The 18,163-nt window shown below is 42.5% G+C and overlaps 1 protein-coding gene across 1 annotated transcript in view; it reads left to right on the top strand.

The window, feature by feature from the left end:
• Positions 1–14,613, top strand: part of LOC143765184 (uncharacterized) — an 84,555-nt gene extending 69,942 nt beyond the window's left edge. Inside the window, exons 4-6 of the mRNA XM_077251609.1 lie at positions 8,867–8,993; positions 9,518–9,626; positions 13,373–14,613. Coding sequence (XP_077107724.1) covers positions 8,867–8,993; positions 9,518–9,626; positions 13,373–13,717 — 581 coding nt within the window. The 3' untranslated portion in view covers positions 13,718–14,613. The remainder of the gene's footprint in view (positions 1–8,866; positions 8,994–9,517; positions 9,627–13,372) is intronic.
• Positions 14,614–18,163: the final 3,550 nt, after the last annotated feature.

Here is an 18,163-nt window from a genome sequence, read left to right on the forward strand (position 1 = left end):
GTCGATGCGTCTGAGGTTGGTGTGGGGTCAGTACTATCTCAAGGCTCATCTTTGAGTGGTTTACATCCGTGCGCCTATTTCTCCAAGAAACTGTCGTCCGCCAAGCGTAACTACGATATCGGCAACAGGGAGTTGTTGGCAATTAAGTTGGCCTTTGAGGAATGGCGACACTTCTTGGAGGGGTCGGTACATCAGGTTACTGTTCTTACCGATCATAAGAATTTGCTGTATTTGGAGTCAGCCAAGCGTCTGTCCCCCAGGCAGGCTCGCTGGGCATTGTTTTTCACGCGGTTCAATTTTGTCGTCACTTACAGACCGGGGTCTAAAAACACTAAGGCGGATGCTCTGTCCAGGTGTTTTCCGGGGGGAGAACCTCGGGAGGATCCAGTACCCATCCTCCAAAAGGGTGTTGTGGTTTCGGCTCTCACTACCGAGGTTGAGGCTGAGATTGCCGAGGCTCAGGAGGAGGTACCATCTGAGCTTCCTGTCAACAAATCTTTTGTACCGCTTCATCTCCGCCTAAAGGTTTTGGCGGAGCATCATGATGCTGTCCTGGCTGGCCACCCAGGGGTTAGAGGTACCTTGGAGTTGGTGTCACGTCGGTTTTGGTGGCCCAAGATCTGACAGGACGTGGTCTCATACGTGTCAGCTTGTACCACGTGCGCTAGGGCTAAGACGCCTCGCTCCCGTCCTGTTGGCGCTCTACTTCCTCTTGAGGTACCTAGTAATCCTTGGACGGAAATCTCCATGGATTTCATCACTGATTTGCCCTCATCAGCTGGGAACACGGTCATCTTGGTGATTGTTGATCGGTTTTCTAAAATGTCGCACTTTGTGTCTTTGCCTTCGTTGCCTAACGCTAAGACTCTGGCTCAGGTGTTTGTGCAGGAGGTGGTCAGACTTCATGGGGTTCCATCTGACATCGTGTCTGATAGGGGGTCTCAGTTTGTGGCAACATTTTGGAGAGCATTTTGCGCACGTCTGGGGATCAAGTTGTCTCATTCTTCGGCGTTTCATCCTCAGTCAAATGGTCAGACTGAGCGTATGAACCAAAATTTGGAACAGTACTTGCGCTGTTTTGTCTCTGATAACCAGGAGGAGTGGTCTACCTTTCTTCCTTTGGCTGAGTTTGCCATCAATTATCACCACCAGGAGTCGTCTGGGGAGTCTCCGTTTTTTTGTGTTTACGGGCTACATCCTCAATTTTGTACTTTGAGTCAGAGGGGCTCTTCCGGCGTTCCGGAGGAGGACCAGTTGGGGACACAACTGTCATCAGTCTGGAGGAGAGTTAAGCAGCGCCTGTTGAGTGTGGGTGCTAGGTACAAGCGTGTGGCTGACAGTAGGCGTGTGCCAGGTCCGGACCTGAGTGTGGATGACTGGGTGTGGTTATCCACAAAAAACATAATACTCAGAATACCGTCCCTTAAATTGGGTCCATGGTTTATTGGTCCATTTAGGGTCACCTCCGTCATTAAGCCAGTAGCGTACCGATTGGAGCTCCCTACGGTGTATAAGATATACAACGTGTTCCACAGGTTTCTTCTAAAGAAGGTGGTGGGTTCTGTGGACGCAGCGCCTATGCCACCTCCAGTCTTGGTGGATGGTAATTTGGAGTTTGAAGTCTCCAAGGTAGTTGACTCTCGTGTAGTGCGTCGCACTTTACAGTACTTGGTACACTGGCGTGGTTATGGGCCTGAGGAGAGGTCCTGGGTACCAGCCTCGGACATTCATGCGGATCGGCTGGTCAGGTTTTTTCATAGTCGGCATCCAGACAAGCCGGGTCCTATAAGCCGTGAGGGCCCTGGGGTCCCTCGTAGAAGGCGGGGTACTGTCATGTCGGACGCTGTTCAGACTAGGTCGTCCGACAGACAGCGGTAATTCCGCTTTTGACCACTATTTGCTCATTGGCGTCTGCTAGATTTTGTCTAGCTGTTCCGGGGTTAACTTACCTGATCCTTGGATTGGAAGCTGGGCCATTCCCATGGCCTTTAGATAGTTCTCCTGTTCATTGGGCGTCGCCGATTATAGCTTCTCTCTTGTGCGTTATCTTGGTCTGGAGTGGAGAGCTGGTTTGGAGATTCGTTGCTGGTGGTGTATTTTCCTCTGTCTTATTTACTCCTTCCTATATTTGTATTTATTTTGCCCTGCACATTTATAGTGTATTCCTGAGAGACTGCGGCGTGGTGTATATTTTCCTTTATCCTTGTCTGTTCTATCTGTGGGTATTGGAATATTACCTCTTCACTGGGTGGAGTGCGGAGGTATCAGCCTAGGGTTATAACAGGAGTTAGGGTGAGGTTCGAGGCCTGGACATGCACACCATCAGTGTAAACTCCAGGTAGAGGGTCAGTCAGGATTTCCCTAGTCTGAGGGAAACTGCAGGGGCCCGGGTTTTTAGCTCTCGCTCACCTAGTCCCCCCGTGACACCAGTACAGTGAGGTGTCAGGTTACACCTCTTATTGAGTTCTATAGGGAGGGAAGGTGATAGAGCGAGTGAGAAAACGGACAGAGGGAGACAGCGCTATAGAGCTCTAATTTGGTTTCATCTGTTCATAGAAAATGTTTATGGAAGGCTTGTGACAAGAGTCTGTCTCTTTTTTTTTTTTTTTTACTTTCTTTAGCCCTTCCCCTAAGATCTCTATTTTGGTCAGTATGCGGAATTTGGTATCAAATTAAAACCATAACCCCAGATATCGCAAGAAGTTCTTTCAATGTTTTATGTACTTTTATTTCTATCATACTTTAGTAGGGTTCTCACACTTTTTTAATTTTCTTTCCACCATGTCCTGGAAGGTCTTGACTGATCCATGAGTTTTAAACTTCTCATTAACAATTTGTTTTGTTGAAGCCGTGATGAAAATGTCTTTTGTGATAGTGTTGTACCTTTTTAAATTGCTTGTGCTTGGTCATAAAAATATTTGTGGTGTGCTAAGACAACGCTCTTGTCTTTGCCATTGTGGGCAAGAAATAGGAATAAAACTGGCCTCTTAAGCATCAAGGCGTTTTTGGGTTCATTAAAGTGAAGCGAGCTCTGATAAAGTGGGCATAAGCGAGTCTAATTTGTCACAGCTTAGTCTGATTTTTGTTTTTGCTCCAATGTTAACAAAGGGGACAATTCATATATATCAAAACAGATTTATGAAACCTTTTTTTTATTTCAGCAGAAGTTTTACGTGGGATGCCAATAATGTTGACCACAACCTATCCCCCAGCATCTTGACTTTTTTTTGTAATATTCTCAATTATTGGCTAAAAATCATTACAGTTCCTCTGCCCATGTTTCAGAAGGATTACACAGGTTTGTGACTAAAAATCTGTTTGATTATTTTCATACATTTCCATGTATTTTGGTGTTTTAATAACGAGAAAATATTTTTAAAAATCCTAAACGTCAGGACTTGCCACAAACCTATAGGTTCTTCTCTAAACTCTGGTGTGAATCATCGGCAGGCAGCTTATTTTCTTTCTCCATTAACATCAATAGGAACTGCTTGATTGGCTGTTGGCAGTCAGGTAGTTAGTGACCTAATAAAAGGTCCTTATGCTTTCAAGAAACTTGCATTGGAATTTCATTCATTATCCATGTTTCCCCAAATTAGCTTTGTGGCTTTGCGGAAGTGTTTTAATTCGTCTGACCGTTTGTTTCATTTGTGTTGAAAATACTGTGCTGAAAAAGCTAAATATTACAGTCTTTGTAGGAGAAAACAAAAAAGTATACTTCACATACTTCAAAGATCAAGATAAAGTTTGGGCGCCTCATAAAGTGTGCAAACGGTGTGTTGAGGACCTCCGAAATTGGTTCAAGGGTAAGAAAAAAAACTTTCCTTTCCAAGATTCCTATGGTATGGCGAGAGCAAAAGAACCATAGTGACGACTGTTACTTTTGTTCATGTAATTTGGAAGGGTATAATTCCATATGGAAGCATTACATTTCATACCTCAATCTTCACTCAGCAATTCGTCCCATCCCCCATGGCACAGACATACCAGTACCCAAGGCCCCTGCTACCTTAGAAGAGATACCTAGCTCTGATAAAGGTGGAATCGTACCTGAACCAGATGATGAATCAAGTTCTGACTTTGAAGATGATACTACAAGACCAACATTTTTTTTCCTAGAAGGTGATGAAGGATTTAATAAGAGACTCGAATCTTCCCAAAAATGCTGAGTTACTCGGATCAAGGCTCAAAAGCAGGAATTTAATATTACCAGGAGTGTCTTTTTCATGGTTCAGACATCAAGAAAAGGAGTTCGTTCCTTACTTTGCCTGGGAAGACACGTTGGTTTATTACATTGATGTCAAAGGTTTGATGGGTCTATTCAAAATCCAATATGATTCAACGCAATTGCATCTTTTTATAGATTTTTCAAAACAGCGTTTTTTACACTTCCATCACTGTAGGTCATTCCGTACACTTGAAGGAAACCTACGAGAACTTGGGATTGGTTCTTCGTAAACTTAAATATGAAGACCATGGTTAGCAAGTGTGTGAGGGTTTGAAGGTGTTGTAAATGCTGCTCGGGCAACAAGCTGGGTATACCAAATACCCTCGTTTTCCGTATCTGTGGGACAGTCCAGACCGCCAAAATCACTGGACCAAGAAGAGTTGGCAGCCGAGGGTGCTCAGTTGGTGAAAAAAATGTCCTCCGAGAAACTTTGGTACCTCCCTATAAAGTTTTCCTACCACCTCTCCACATAAAATTGGGCTTGATGAAGCAATTCCTAAAAACACTTCCAAGAGATACAGTACAGTACAGTACAATACAATACAATACACTTTATTGATCCCAAGGAAAATGATGGGGAATGGTACAAAATTGAAGGAAGGTGTCTTCGTCGGACCAGACATTAGAAAGCTTTTAGCTGATAATGAGTTTGTCAATACCATGACAGATCCTCAAAAAAGAAGGGTGGATTGCATTTAAAGAGGTGATAGAGAAATTTTTAGGCAGTAAAAAAGATTCTGACTACAAAAAGATCATTGGACAAATGCTGAAAGCATTTCACGCTTTATTTTGTCTGAGTTTGAAAGTGCATTTCCTCCTTTCCCACCTTGACTACTTTCCTAAAAAATTTTGGAGCTGCGAGTGAAGAGCAAGGTGAACAATTCCATCAGGACATTAAAAAGATAGGAAGAAGATACCAGGGAAAATGGAGCATTACAGTGATGGCAGTCTACTTTTGGATGCTTCAGAGAGACATTCCAGATGCTGCTCACAAGCGTAAATGTGAGCTCATTTCAGTTCAAAAATGATTTTCATGAAAAACTTGTAATAAAACGTGATTTATAAGTTTATTTTCATTTATTTGGCGGTATTTCCTTATTTAACATGGCTACCTAAATTGTCAAGAAACGTAATGTCCTTTGACAAAAGGAGGTCATTTTCGGTTTCAGAGCATCAAAAAACATAAAGATTACGTGGAATAACCAAAACAGCTCTCGAAGTGTTACTTTTTGCAGACCTGTGTTATGTGAGTGTAGTTTGTGAGAGGCCTAGAGGTAGAATAGTTACAAGAGGTAGCGGTCTTCCCTGTCTGAGTGCAAAATAATTCCCTATAATGTGGTCGTCTGAAACAGTTGCACATTTCTCATGAGCAAGGCAAGGTGAGAAATGCTCCTGAAGATTTGTTTTTCTTTTTTCTTTTTCTTTTTTTTTTTCTTTTTTTTTTTTTTATATATATTCTGTTACATTTTAGGCTTTGCAGGCTTGAGTGTAAACCTTTAAAAGGAAACATCCATATTTTTTTTTTTTCTCACTAACAACCAGTGTACTGCCTATTTTGGTAGAATGGATGGGTAGATTGTTCAGAGCGTCAGGAACCAGGGGGTCTACATATGTACTGATTTTATTTTTTTTTTTGTTTGTTTGGATTGGCGCTGCTTCTAATTTTTATCTATCTCATTGTCTCTCTGTCTACCCCAGATAGATGTCAACTAAGCTTTTGAGTTCCCTTTTCCTTATGTATGACTTGACAGAAAATGAATAAACATTTGTGGTAATGTGTTAGGACTTCCTCTAAACACACAGTGGTTTTGATTTAATGTCTCCTTACTTCTTCTCCGTTCAAGGATTCCCAGGATGCAGAATTGTAATAGATTCACACAAAAAACCTCTTTTACGTTGCTTTGGAAAAGCGGTGCAGCTTTACATGGCAAAGGGCAATTAGACACAGTCAAATATTGTCCAGGTTAAAGACTATTTATTTTCCCACATCTGTCACAGTGTAATCTATTTTTTCCTTGCCTATTTAAACAATAATTCATTGTTATACTTCGACTGCTTTTTGATATTTAAGAATTAAATTTGCTTTGGTAATGAACTGGGAAGTTAATAATCATTTTGCATTGCAAAAAAAGGCAATTACAGGCTGTCAAGATGTTTAGTGTCGGAGTTCATCTGAGTACTGCAGATGTCTTAGAAGAACATTTGGTAGGTGAAAGGGTGAATTCTAATTAGAAATAAAAAAGGGGTCTTGCAACAGTCATTATAGAGTCATGAAGACAAAGAAGGCACCCACCCCTCCCCTGTCCATTTGTCAGTTGCATGGTGTAGTCACTTGTCATGAATGCAGCTTCTTTAAACCTGCAGTTTTGTCACCGGAAAGAACCTGCTTCCTCTGTGACATTTATGTGTAAAAGTGGAAAAAATCACATGAATTCTCCTCTCTGGTTTCTCATATGGATTTCTCTTTGGACACTGCATCACATTCTTGAACATACAATATCCAAACTTACAACCAAATGAAATGGAGAGTGTTTTTTTTTTTTTCTTAACTAGCTCTCCAACTCTGGAAGGGTGCCAGGTGACCCATTAACATCGGGCAGCTGCCATCAAGATCCAAGTCCTTTACGAATAGAACTTTTGACTGCCAATGTTTTAGGGTAGGTGCACACAATCCGTAAGCGCTGCGGGTTTGACGCTGCGTACTTGTGCAGCGTCCAGATGTTACAGCATAGTAGATGGGATTTCAAGAAGTCCCATGCCCACTATGTATCCAGAGACGCCTGCGGATCACCCACAGAGACAGACATGCAGCGCGTCTTTCCAGACTGCAGCATGTCTGTTTATTTTGCGGAGACGCGAGCCTTCGCAAGAGACATTTCACCCTAGAATGTATTGGACATGGTGAATCCACTCAGTTCAGTGATCACTGAGGATTCACCTGGTTCAATAGACGACAGCACTTTGGATGCAGCGAGCATGCACTGCGGCCAAGGTTATCACCTAAGCACAGGATGGATAACTACTAGTATATTTGGGGTCCGACTGCCGAGACTCTCACTGATGGGGACTCCTGGCACCTGTCTGAATGGAGAAGTGGTCGCACAAGTGTTTTGGTTCTCCATTCTATATCTATTGGACTGCGGGAGATAGTACATGACCACTGCTCCATTCCAAGAAGGCACATGCGACCATTAGTCTGGCAATCCAATCTGACATTCACCTATTCTGTGTAATACTGGAATACCCTTTTAAGTACGGTAATTAGGACTAATCTGCCATCTCAGACATATTCCCATTGACACGAGGGGTGTTGTTGACCTCTTTTTCTGTTCTCAAAATACCCCATTAAATATAACCATTCCATCTACCACTACAAGGGAGTGTTCCCTACATAAACTGTTGTTTTTGGCTTCATTTCTGATAGTAATCCAGATATGACTGTATGCAGATCATTCCCTTCAGCACCAGGTACAAAGTGACATATTGTAAGCCTGTAGGGAATGGAGTCAGTTCATTTCTTTACATGTGCTTCAGATTTTGTTTTGTTTTATCTTTTTGGCTATGATGGTTTATCGGAATGAAGAATACATACCCACACAGCATAGTTACTAAATGCGTAACTCCCCCCCCCCCCCCCCCCAACATTTTCTCAGTATAATTTCAAATTACAGCTATGGTATTTACAAGAAATGGAAGTTGGAAGTACATTTCTTAATCTTTGGACATACCATCTAGCCATAGAAGAGGACCCTTTGATTTGCCATATAAATGAGGCACAACACTCTTTCTACTTATTAAACCCCCTTACTGATGCTTCGTGGTTTCCTCCAGTGGATCTCTTAATTATATATTTGGAAAAAGAACTGAGCATAGCCATTTTTTTCTGAACACTGGCCATACATTTGTATCTAATAGATTATTTGTATTTTGAAGAAGTGGTTCGGTTGTACTTTCAGTGGTGGGGTGGGTAGCAGATTTAATACCTAGGCTAATTTGTATATATGTTTAAAAGGAATCTGTCACCAGGCTTTTAATACCTTCTCTGAAAGCAGTATGAAGTAAGGGGCAGAGACCCTGATTCCAGCGATGTATCCTTTACTGTGTTGCTTGCTGCAGTTTTGATAAAATCACTGCTGCAAATCTACAAGATCTTTGAATTCTGATCTCTTTAGAACCTCGCCCATATCAACTTTGTGTACACTGTGCATAGGCAGAAAGCTGCCAATCAGTGGTGGATGCAGGGTTATATAGAGTTCATGAGTATAGAGGACTACATGGCAGCAGGATTACTAGTTCTTTAGTGATAATCTCCTGCTCATAAAACAGTATTTTATCAAAACTACAGCAAGTAGCCTATATTATGCTGCTTACACATTAGTTCATAAAAACTTGGAGAGAGACTCCCTAAAAAGATCACAAAGGGATGCCCTTGCAGGTTATTCCAGGTGCCAGTAAGGTGGCACACTCTGCAATAGGCCATGGGGTGAAACCCCATTTTGTTACGGAGTGACACGCGTCACAGCATTTGTCTGTTGCATTCGCTTTATCACATTTCCATGTCTAACGTTCCAAAATGAAACTTCTTTTTGTACGAAAGCTGCAATTACAATAAAATCCTCTTTCTTTTTTTCCCTCCAGATGACCTCACTCAACATGTTCGGACAAAGCACGTAGAAGCTTCAACAGGAAAAACGCCACTGCTCCAACTTTGTGAATTTTGTGGCCAAGCTGTGAAGCATTACAAAAGCCACAAAATCTTTTGCAGGTACTGATTAGTAAGTGGAACATATGTAGAATTCTACACGCAGAGTTCTGAAGGTGCAGAACAGTGCTTTATTGCAGTAAGGGGTCTTTCAGTAGTCCATGTCCAGCTCTTTATAATCCTGGTAACCGAAAAGGGAGAAGAAGTCAATAATGTATTTCCCATTGTATTAATCTCCAGACATGCCATTCTTGGTCCCCTGACCCTCTTCTGTACACCAGTCATTGTTAAATTCTGGCTTAAGAGTTATCTGTTTATTTTTTTTTTCAAATGGATGCCTTTTTCTTCTAAGCAGCCATGGCGGTATGACTTTTGGCACCCCATCAAACAGTTGTTGAAGGGGCTACAGTTCTCCAACAAGCGCCGCACACGCCGTACTTTTAGTAGCACTTGTGCTTAGTTTTGCAGCTTTTTCCTATTTTACAGAAATAAATGTAAATGCATTGTGCCCAAGTTTATATTCTAATACTGCCGAGTTTAAGTGAATTGTAGTAATCGGCTTCTTCCTTTGTTCATCTGCTTTACAGTGGAGTGAAGAAATTTAAGTGTGACTTTTGTGTGCAGTCATTCCATCGGATATCCGAGCTAAAGCGGCACACTTGGACACATACCGGAGAACTTCCGTATCGCTGTAAAGTAAGTTGCCTAAGGTGCACATACACCTTAAATAACTATGTAGCCATCTCTATCAACTCCCCCATGTTCTACACACCCTTGTTAATGACATGACAACCCCTTAGCACCGCATGACAGGTGCGCCAGTGGGCAGGACGTATGATGCACTTCCTTACAGCACGTGTTTAAATACCGCTGTCAGTGATTGATACCAGTATGTAACGGTTTAGCAGACGCTGTTAAATTCCACTGACATCAGAATTTAACACATGCTGACAGGGGCACTCTCTCATCGGTGTGGGGTGCCGATGGGTTGTCATGACAGCTGGGTGGCAGCTGATGACCCTGTGCCTGTCACTACGATCCACTTGTGAACGCTGGCCTGTGGAGATCGTAATTTCTGTTATGTATAGCACAAGTGATCAGACGATCGAAGCCTCAAGTCCCCTAAGGGGACTAATAACAACGTTACCTTGCAGTTTTCTGTTGCACTTTTTTTTCCCTCACCTTATTCAAAAAGCCTTAAAGGAAATCTGTCACCTCATTTTGCCGCTATAAGCTATAGCCAACGCCATTATGGGTTTATCTACAGCATTCTGTAATGCTGTAGATAAGCCCCACGATGTAACCTGAAAGATATGAAAAACAAGTTAGATTATACTCCCCTAGGGGCGGTCCGGGTCGGGCGCCTCCCATCTTCATGTGATGACATTTTCTTCCTTGCTTCTGTCGCGGCTCCTGCGCAGGCGTACTGATTTGCCCTATTGAGGGCAGCGTAAAGTACTACAGTGCGCAGGCTCCGTGTATATATATGTGTGTGTGTGTGTGTATATATGTGCGTATATACAGTTAGGTCCATATATATTTGGACAGAGACAACATTTTTCTAATTTTAGTTACAGACATTACCACAATGAATTTTAAACAAAACAATTCAGATGCAGTTGAAGTTCAGACTTTCAGCTTTCATTTGAGGGTATCCACATTAAAATCGGATGAAGGGTTTAGGAGTTTCAGCTCCTTAACATGTGCCACCCTGTTTTTAAAGGGACCAAAAGTAATTGGACAATTGACTCCAAGGCTATTTCATGGGCAGGTGTGGGCAATCCCTTCGTTATGTCATTCTCAATTAAGCAGATAAAAGGCCTGGAGTTGATTTGAGGTGTGGTGCTTGCATTTGGAAGGTTTTGCTGTGAAGTAAACATGCGGTCAAAGGAGCTCTCCTTGCAGGTGAAACAAGCCATCCTTAAGCTGCGAAAACAGAAAAAACCCATCCGAGAAATTGCTACAATATTAGGAGTGGCAAAATCTACAGTTTGGTACATCCTGAGAAAGAAAGAAAGCACTGGTGAACTCAACAATGCAAAAAGACCTGAGCGCCCACGGAAGACAACAGTGGTGGATGATCGCAGAATAATCTCCATGGTGAAGAGAAACCCCTTCACAACAGCCAACCAAGTGACCAACACTCTCCAGGAGGTCGGCGTATCAATATCCAAATCTACCATAAAGAGAAGACTGCATGAAAGTAAATACAGAGGGTTCACTGCACGGTGCAAGTCACTCATAAGCATCAAGAATAAAAAGGCTAGACTGGACTTTGCTAAAAAACATCTAAAAAAGCCAGCACAGTTCTGGAAGAACATTCTTTGGACAGATGAAACCAAGATCAACCTCTACCAGAATGATGGAAAGAGAAAAGCATGGCAAAGGCGTGGTACAGCTCATGATCCAAAGCATACCACATCATCTGTAAAACACGGCGGAGGCAGTGTGATGGCTTGGGCATGCATGGCTGCCAGTGGCACTGGGTCACTAGTGTTTATTGATGATGTGACACAGGACAGAAGCAGCCGAATGAATTCTGAGGTTTTCAGAGCCGCCATACTGTGTGCTCAGATCCAGCCAAATGCAGCCAAACTGATTTGTTGTCGTTTCATACTACACATGGACAATGACCCAAAACATAAAGCCAAAGCAACCCAGGAGTCTATTAAAGCAAAGAAGTGGAATATTCTTGAATGGCCAAGTCAGTCACCTGATCTCAACCCAATTGAGCATGCATTTCACTTGTTAAAGACTAAACTTCAGACAGAAAGGCCCACAAACAAACAGCAACTGAAAACCACCGCAGTGAAGGCCTGGCAGAGCATCAAAAAGGAGGAAACAGCGTCTGGTGATGTCCATGAGTTCAAGACTTCAGGCAGTCAGTGCCAACAAAGGGTTTTCAACCAAGTACTAGAAATGAACATTTTATTTAAAATTATTGAATCTGTCCAATTACTTTTGGTCCCTTTAAAAACAGGGTGGCACATGTTAAGGAGTTGAAACTCCTAAACTCTTCATCCAATTTTAATGTGGATACCCTCAAATGAAAGCTGAAAGTCTGAACTTCAACTGCATCTGAATTGTTTTGTTTAAAATTCATTGTGGTAATGTCTATAACCAAAATAAGAAAAATGTTGTCTCTGTCCAAATATATATGGACCTAACTGTATGTGTGTGTGTGTGTGTGTGTGTGTATATAGCAGAGGCCACGTAACACAGACAGCCACGTAGTATCTAACACTGCCCGCGTAGTATCTAACACTGCCCACGTGGTATCTAACACTGCCTACGTAGTATCTAGCAGCCACGCAGTATATAACACAGCCCAAGTACTATATAGCAGTATGGGCACCATATCCCCGTTTAAAAAAAAAAAAAAAAAAATGGTTATATACTCGCCCTCCGGCGGTCCCCGGATCCAGGTTAGGCGTTTAGCGATGCTCCTCGTGACGCTCCGGTCCCAAGAATGCATTGCGTTCTCGCGAGATGATGACATAGCAGTCTCGCGAGAGCGATACGTCATCATCTCGTGAGACCTCAATGCATGGCCCGGAGTGTCGCGAGGAACAGGAAAGGCGCCGGAAGGTGAGAATAGCATGATTTTTTATTTTTTTTAATTATTTTTAACATTAGATCTTTTTACTATTGATGCTGCATAGGCAGCATCAATAGTAAAAAGTTTGTCACATAGGGTTAATAGCAGCATTAACAGACTGCGTTACACCGCGTTATGCCGCAGTGTAACGCAGTCGGTGTAACGGACTGCTACAACGCTATGTGGGTGGCTGACTGGGGGGGGGAGGGAGTATGGAGGGGGCACTGGAGTGCAGGGGAGTAGGGAGCGGCGATTTCGCGGCCGGACTGTGCCTGTCGCTGATAGGTCGCGGCCAGCTGGCCGCGACCAATCAGCGACTTGGGATTTCCGTGACAGACAGACAAAGACAGACAGACAGACCGAAAGACAGAAGTGACCCTTAGACAATTAAATAGTACAGTGTTCCCCCAACTCCGGTCCTCAAGAGCCACCAACAGGGCATGTTTTCAGGATTTCCTTAGTATTGCACAGCTGATTGAATGCTTGCCTTTCCAGGTGATGCAATTATCACCTGTGCAATACTAAGGAAATCCTTATATATATATATTCACAATATTCTATATTAGATTTGGGATAATCCAGTCCAGTGGCCATGTTGATAATCCATTGTCATTCTGCTGGGCCAGCAAATCAGAAGAGGCTACTGGAATGTTGGCTTTTAGAAGGAAGTTTGGAGGGCTCTGGACTACCAACATTGATCATCCCTACTGTACAATGGCTGCTGATCAGAGGCCTGCGGGTTTACTCCTGCCTGCTGGCATCCCTGACTGTTCTAATTTGTAGACCCGGTGTGAAGTCAATGGTGGTTATTAAAATTTGCTCACTAATCTGTTTGTTATTGCAGATTTGTGGGAAGGGATGCAGACATCCAAGTAACATGAAGAAGCACATTCGTACTGTGCACAAAGCAGATATGCGGGTGCAAATCAACAGAGAACATGCCTCTCCACGATTCTTCAAAAATAGGAGGCCAGCAGCTTTATTTTCACCACACGCTCTACCTCAGGGCCTGCCTTCCAGTGACTCCTTACCAGTTCCAGCATCGGCTGGGGATCACAGCATCCAGACAGACTCCTCGATATCTCCTGTCTCTCTTTCCTATATCTCCATCTTTACAGGTGAAGGGACTGCAGCCAATGATTTTACTCCGCGTGAACCACAGGACTCCCAGACAGCAGGTTGTCCGTAACCGCAACCTTAGCACTGTATTTGTCTTGGTGCTACAAAATAATTTATTTAAGGACATTTTGTTAAATCGAATAATTACAGGGCATTATACTATAATTTGTGTGGGGGGGGTTTCTATGGTAAAAGTGCAAGAATATTTGCATAGGATATTTTAAGATCTGCTGCTGGCAGCTCCCTCTGCAATTTGCCGACCAATGATGCCTGAGATGTGCTGGATATGAGACAAATCTAGAGATGCTGCAGGCCATGGTAGTAAGTTTAGGCTACACAGGCTTTTCACAGTAGCATGAGCAACATGCGACCTAGTGTTTTGTTGTAAAACTGCTCCTTAGGAGAAAATTTATTTTATTTCCATTTTTTCATCATTAACGTCTATAGATCCTCTGATTTCCATAATTCCACAACCTTTCCTTCTTCTTGTAATTTCAATGTTGAGTGCACTTGTCCAACATAATAATGATCCAAAACACACATTTGTTGCATTTCTGAAGAACAGGTTGAAAGTGATTCAGCTGCCAAGTGTCTCCTGACCTGAACCCAATCAAACACCTATGGAGAATTCCGAAGAGACAAGTTGACCATCACTCTCCATCCAGCATCCAAGGTCATTCTTGAAGAATGGAAAAAAAATAGATGTTGCAATATGTTGCCAACTTGTTAATTCCATGCTCAGAAGACTTGGAGATCATACAAAATACTATATGTAGTTTTTGATGTAGAGTGTATTCAGTTTTACTAAAATGAGTTGATGCAAAATTTAACACTTTGTAATGAAAATTATATTATTAGCTTTACGTTCATGGTATAGGTTACCAAAATGCTCTATGAAGCTCAAACTTGTCAAAATTTGTGAAATGTTTCTTATATTCAGTGAGATATCGATTAAAATCTTACTTTTCGAAAGCGGTGTATTTATTTATGCGGACCATTGTAAGCTCTTACAAAGTAAGTCTCCTGAGCAAACTCTGTACAGAAATGCAATAATCAGAGGCTGTATGCTCCGAACACAGAATTATAAAAATGTGATGGCTGAACTTTGGCTGTTCCAGGACTTCAGTAGTATTTTTAATTAAGCATTTTGCATAGTATTTGGGTTTGTTGGCTGTTTTTAACAAAAGACTCTAGCTTCAAGGTTTAAGTTAGCTTCAAGGTTTAAGTTAAGTGGGGGCCCCAAACATTTAGGTCACGTTTACATGAGCTGGTTTCAGGCCTTTAAACAAGCACGATTGACAATATTCAAGTCATTTGGCGCTTATTTACTGTGCTCTTTACAATGACTTATGAAGAATGATGGGCAGAACGATAGATCAATCTTTCCACATAAAGTATGCTATCAGTTAGCAGCAGCACATCTCCAGTTCACAGTGGGCAATATCCTGCGGAGAACAATGATTTTATTTGGCATAAACGATCTAATCACCTGATGAGTGAGCATCACTTTTCTTGTTGGATAATTGCCAACATGTTTACTCCTATGAAATCTGTGCTGCTGGTATTTAGAAATGTGGATGCTACACACACAAACGAAGTAACGCAAACACTGTATGTTAAACACGTATATGTATATACACACAGTGAACGTACAGATGTACACCCAGAGCACACACACATGTATACACATAGCACATACCGTTGTATGAAAGCATTTGCCCCTTTCTTGATTTCCTATCCTTTAGCATGTGTTTGTCACACTTAAATGTTTCAGATCACCAAATTTAAATATTAGACAAAGATAGCACAAGTAAACTGTAAAAATGAAAGTTTAACTGTAAAATGTTTAAAAAAGTTTTTAAATGAAGGTCTTTATTAATAGAAAAAGAAATCCAAATCTATAGGGCCATGTGTGAAAATGTGATAGCCATCCCCCCTCAATTTATGTTTTAACTGTGGTTTATCACATCTTTGGGAAGCTGAGTTCAAATTCCCTAGCCACACCCAGGATTGATTACTGCCACACCTGCTCTCAATCAAGAAATCACTTAAATAGGATCTGCCTGACAAAGTGAAGTAGACCAAAAGTACTCAAAAGCTAGACATCATGAAGCGATCCAAAGAAATTCTGGAACAAATGAGAAACAAAGTAATTGAGATATATCAGTCTGAAAAAGGTTATAAAGCTATTTCTAAAGCTTTGGGACTCTAGTGAACCATAGTGAGAGCCATGATCCACAAATGGCGAAAACATGGAGCAGTGGTGAACCTTCCTATGAGTGGCTGGCCGACCAAAATTACCCCATGAGCGCAGCGAAACTCATCCAAGAGGTCACAAAAGACCCCACAACAACATCCAAAGAACTGCAGGCCTCAGCTAAGGTCAATGTTCATGACTCCACCATAAGAAAGAAAATGGGCAAAAATGGTCTGCATGGCAGAATTCCAAAATGAAAACCACTGCTGAGCAATAAGAACATAAAGGTTCATCTCAGTTTTGCCAGAAAACATCTTGATGGTCCCCCAAGACTTTTGGGAGAATACTCTGGACTGACAAGACAAAAGTTGAACTTTTTGGAAGGTGTATGTTTCATTACATCTGACATAGAAATAACACAACAATTCAGAAAAGTAACATCACACCAACAGTATAATGTGGTGGTAGTGTGATGGTCTGGGTTTTTCTGCTTCAGAACCTGGAAGACTTGCTATGGTAAATGGAACCACACATTCTGTTGTCGACCAAAAAATCCTGAAGGAGAATGTCCGGCCATTTGTTCGTGACCTCAAGCGGAAGTGCAATAGACTCGTTGCCAGTTACCGCAAACGCTTGATTGCAGCCCAACCAGTTAATAGGTTTAAAAGGCAATCACTTTTTCACACAGGGCCCTGTCGGTTTGGATTTTTTTCCTTTTAATAATAAGGACCTACATTTCAAAACTGTATTTTGTGTTTACTTGTGTTATCTTTGTCTAATATTTAAATTTGTTTGGTGATCTGAAACATTTAAGCATAATAAATATGAAAAAGAATAGGAGATCAGGAAGGGGGCAAACACTTTCACACAACTATTTGTATGCATCAAAAACCAAAAGTGTGTATGTATACAGTACAGACCAAAAGTTTGGACACACCTTCTAATTTAAAGATTTTTTTCTGTATTTTCATGACTATGAAAATTGTAAATTCACACTGAAAAATCTTTATATGAGGTGTGTCCAAACTTTTTGTCTGTACTGTATATATCTACTCAAAAAAATAAAGGGAACACTTAAACAACAGAATATCACTCCAAGTAAATCAAACTTCTGTGAAATCAAACTGTCCACTTAGGAAGCAACACTGACAATCAATTTCACATGCTGTTGTACAAATGGAATAGACAGCAGATGGAAATTATTGGCAATTATCAAGACACACTCAATAAAGGAGTGGTTCTGCAGGTGGGGACCACAGACCACATCTCAGTACCAAGGCTTTCTGGCTGATGTTTTGGTCACTTTTGAATGTTGGTTGTGCTTTCACACTCGTGGTAGCATGAGACGGACTCTACAACCCACACAAGTGGCTCAGGTAGTGCAGCTCAACCAGGATGGCACATCAATGCGAGCTGTGGCAAGAAGGTTTCTGTGTCTGTCAGCTTAGTGTCCAGAGGCTGGAGGCGCTACCAGGAGACATGGAGGGGGCCGTAGGAGGGCAACAACCCAGCAGCAGGACCGCTACCTCAGCATTTGTGTAAGGAGGAACAGGAGGAGCACTGCCTGAGCCCTGCAAAATGACCTCCAGCAGGCCACAAATGTGAATGTGTCTGCACAAATGGTTAGAAACCGACTCCATGAGGATAGTCTGAGTACCTGACATCCACAGATGGGGGTTGTGCTCACAGCCCAACACCATTCAGGACGCTTGGCATTTGCCACAGAACACCAGGATTGGCAAATTCGCCACTGGCGCCCTGTGTTCTTCACAGATGAAAGCAGGTTCACACTGAGCACATGTGACAGAGTCTGGAGACACCGTGGAGAGCGATCTGCCTGCAACATCCTTCAGCATGACCGGTTTGGCAGTGGGTCAGTAATGGTGTGGGGTGGTATTTCTTTGGAGGGCCGCACAGCCCTCCATGTGCTCGCCAGAGGTAGCCTGACTGCCATTAGGTACCGAGATGAGATCCTCAGACCCCTTGTGAGACCATATGCTGGTGCGATTGGCCCTGGATTCTTCCTAATGCAGAACAATGCCAGACCTTATGTGGCTGGAGTGTGTCAGCAGTTCCTGCAAGATGAAGGCATTGAAGCTATGGACTGGCCCACCCGTTCCCCAGACCTGAATCCGATTGAACACATCTGGGACATCATGTCTCGCACCATCCACCAACGTCACGTTGCACCACAGACTGTCCAGGAGTTGGCGGATGCTTTAGTCCAGGTCTGGGAGGAGATCCCTCAGGAGACCATCTGCCGCCTCATCAGGAGCATGCCCAGGCATTGTAGGAAGGTCATACAGGCATGTGGAGGCC

Source organism: Ranitomeya variabilis, chromosome 1, assembly GCF_051348905.1.
Source record: "Ranitomeya variabilis isolate aRanVar5 chromosome 1, aRanVar5.hap1, whole genome shotgun sequence".
NCBI classification, from domain to species: Eukaryota; Metazoa; Chordata; class Amphibia; order Anura; family Dendrobatidae; genus Ranitomeya; species Ranitomeya variabilis.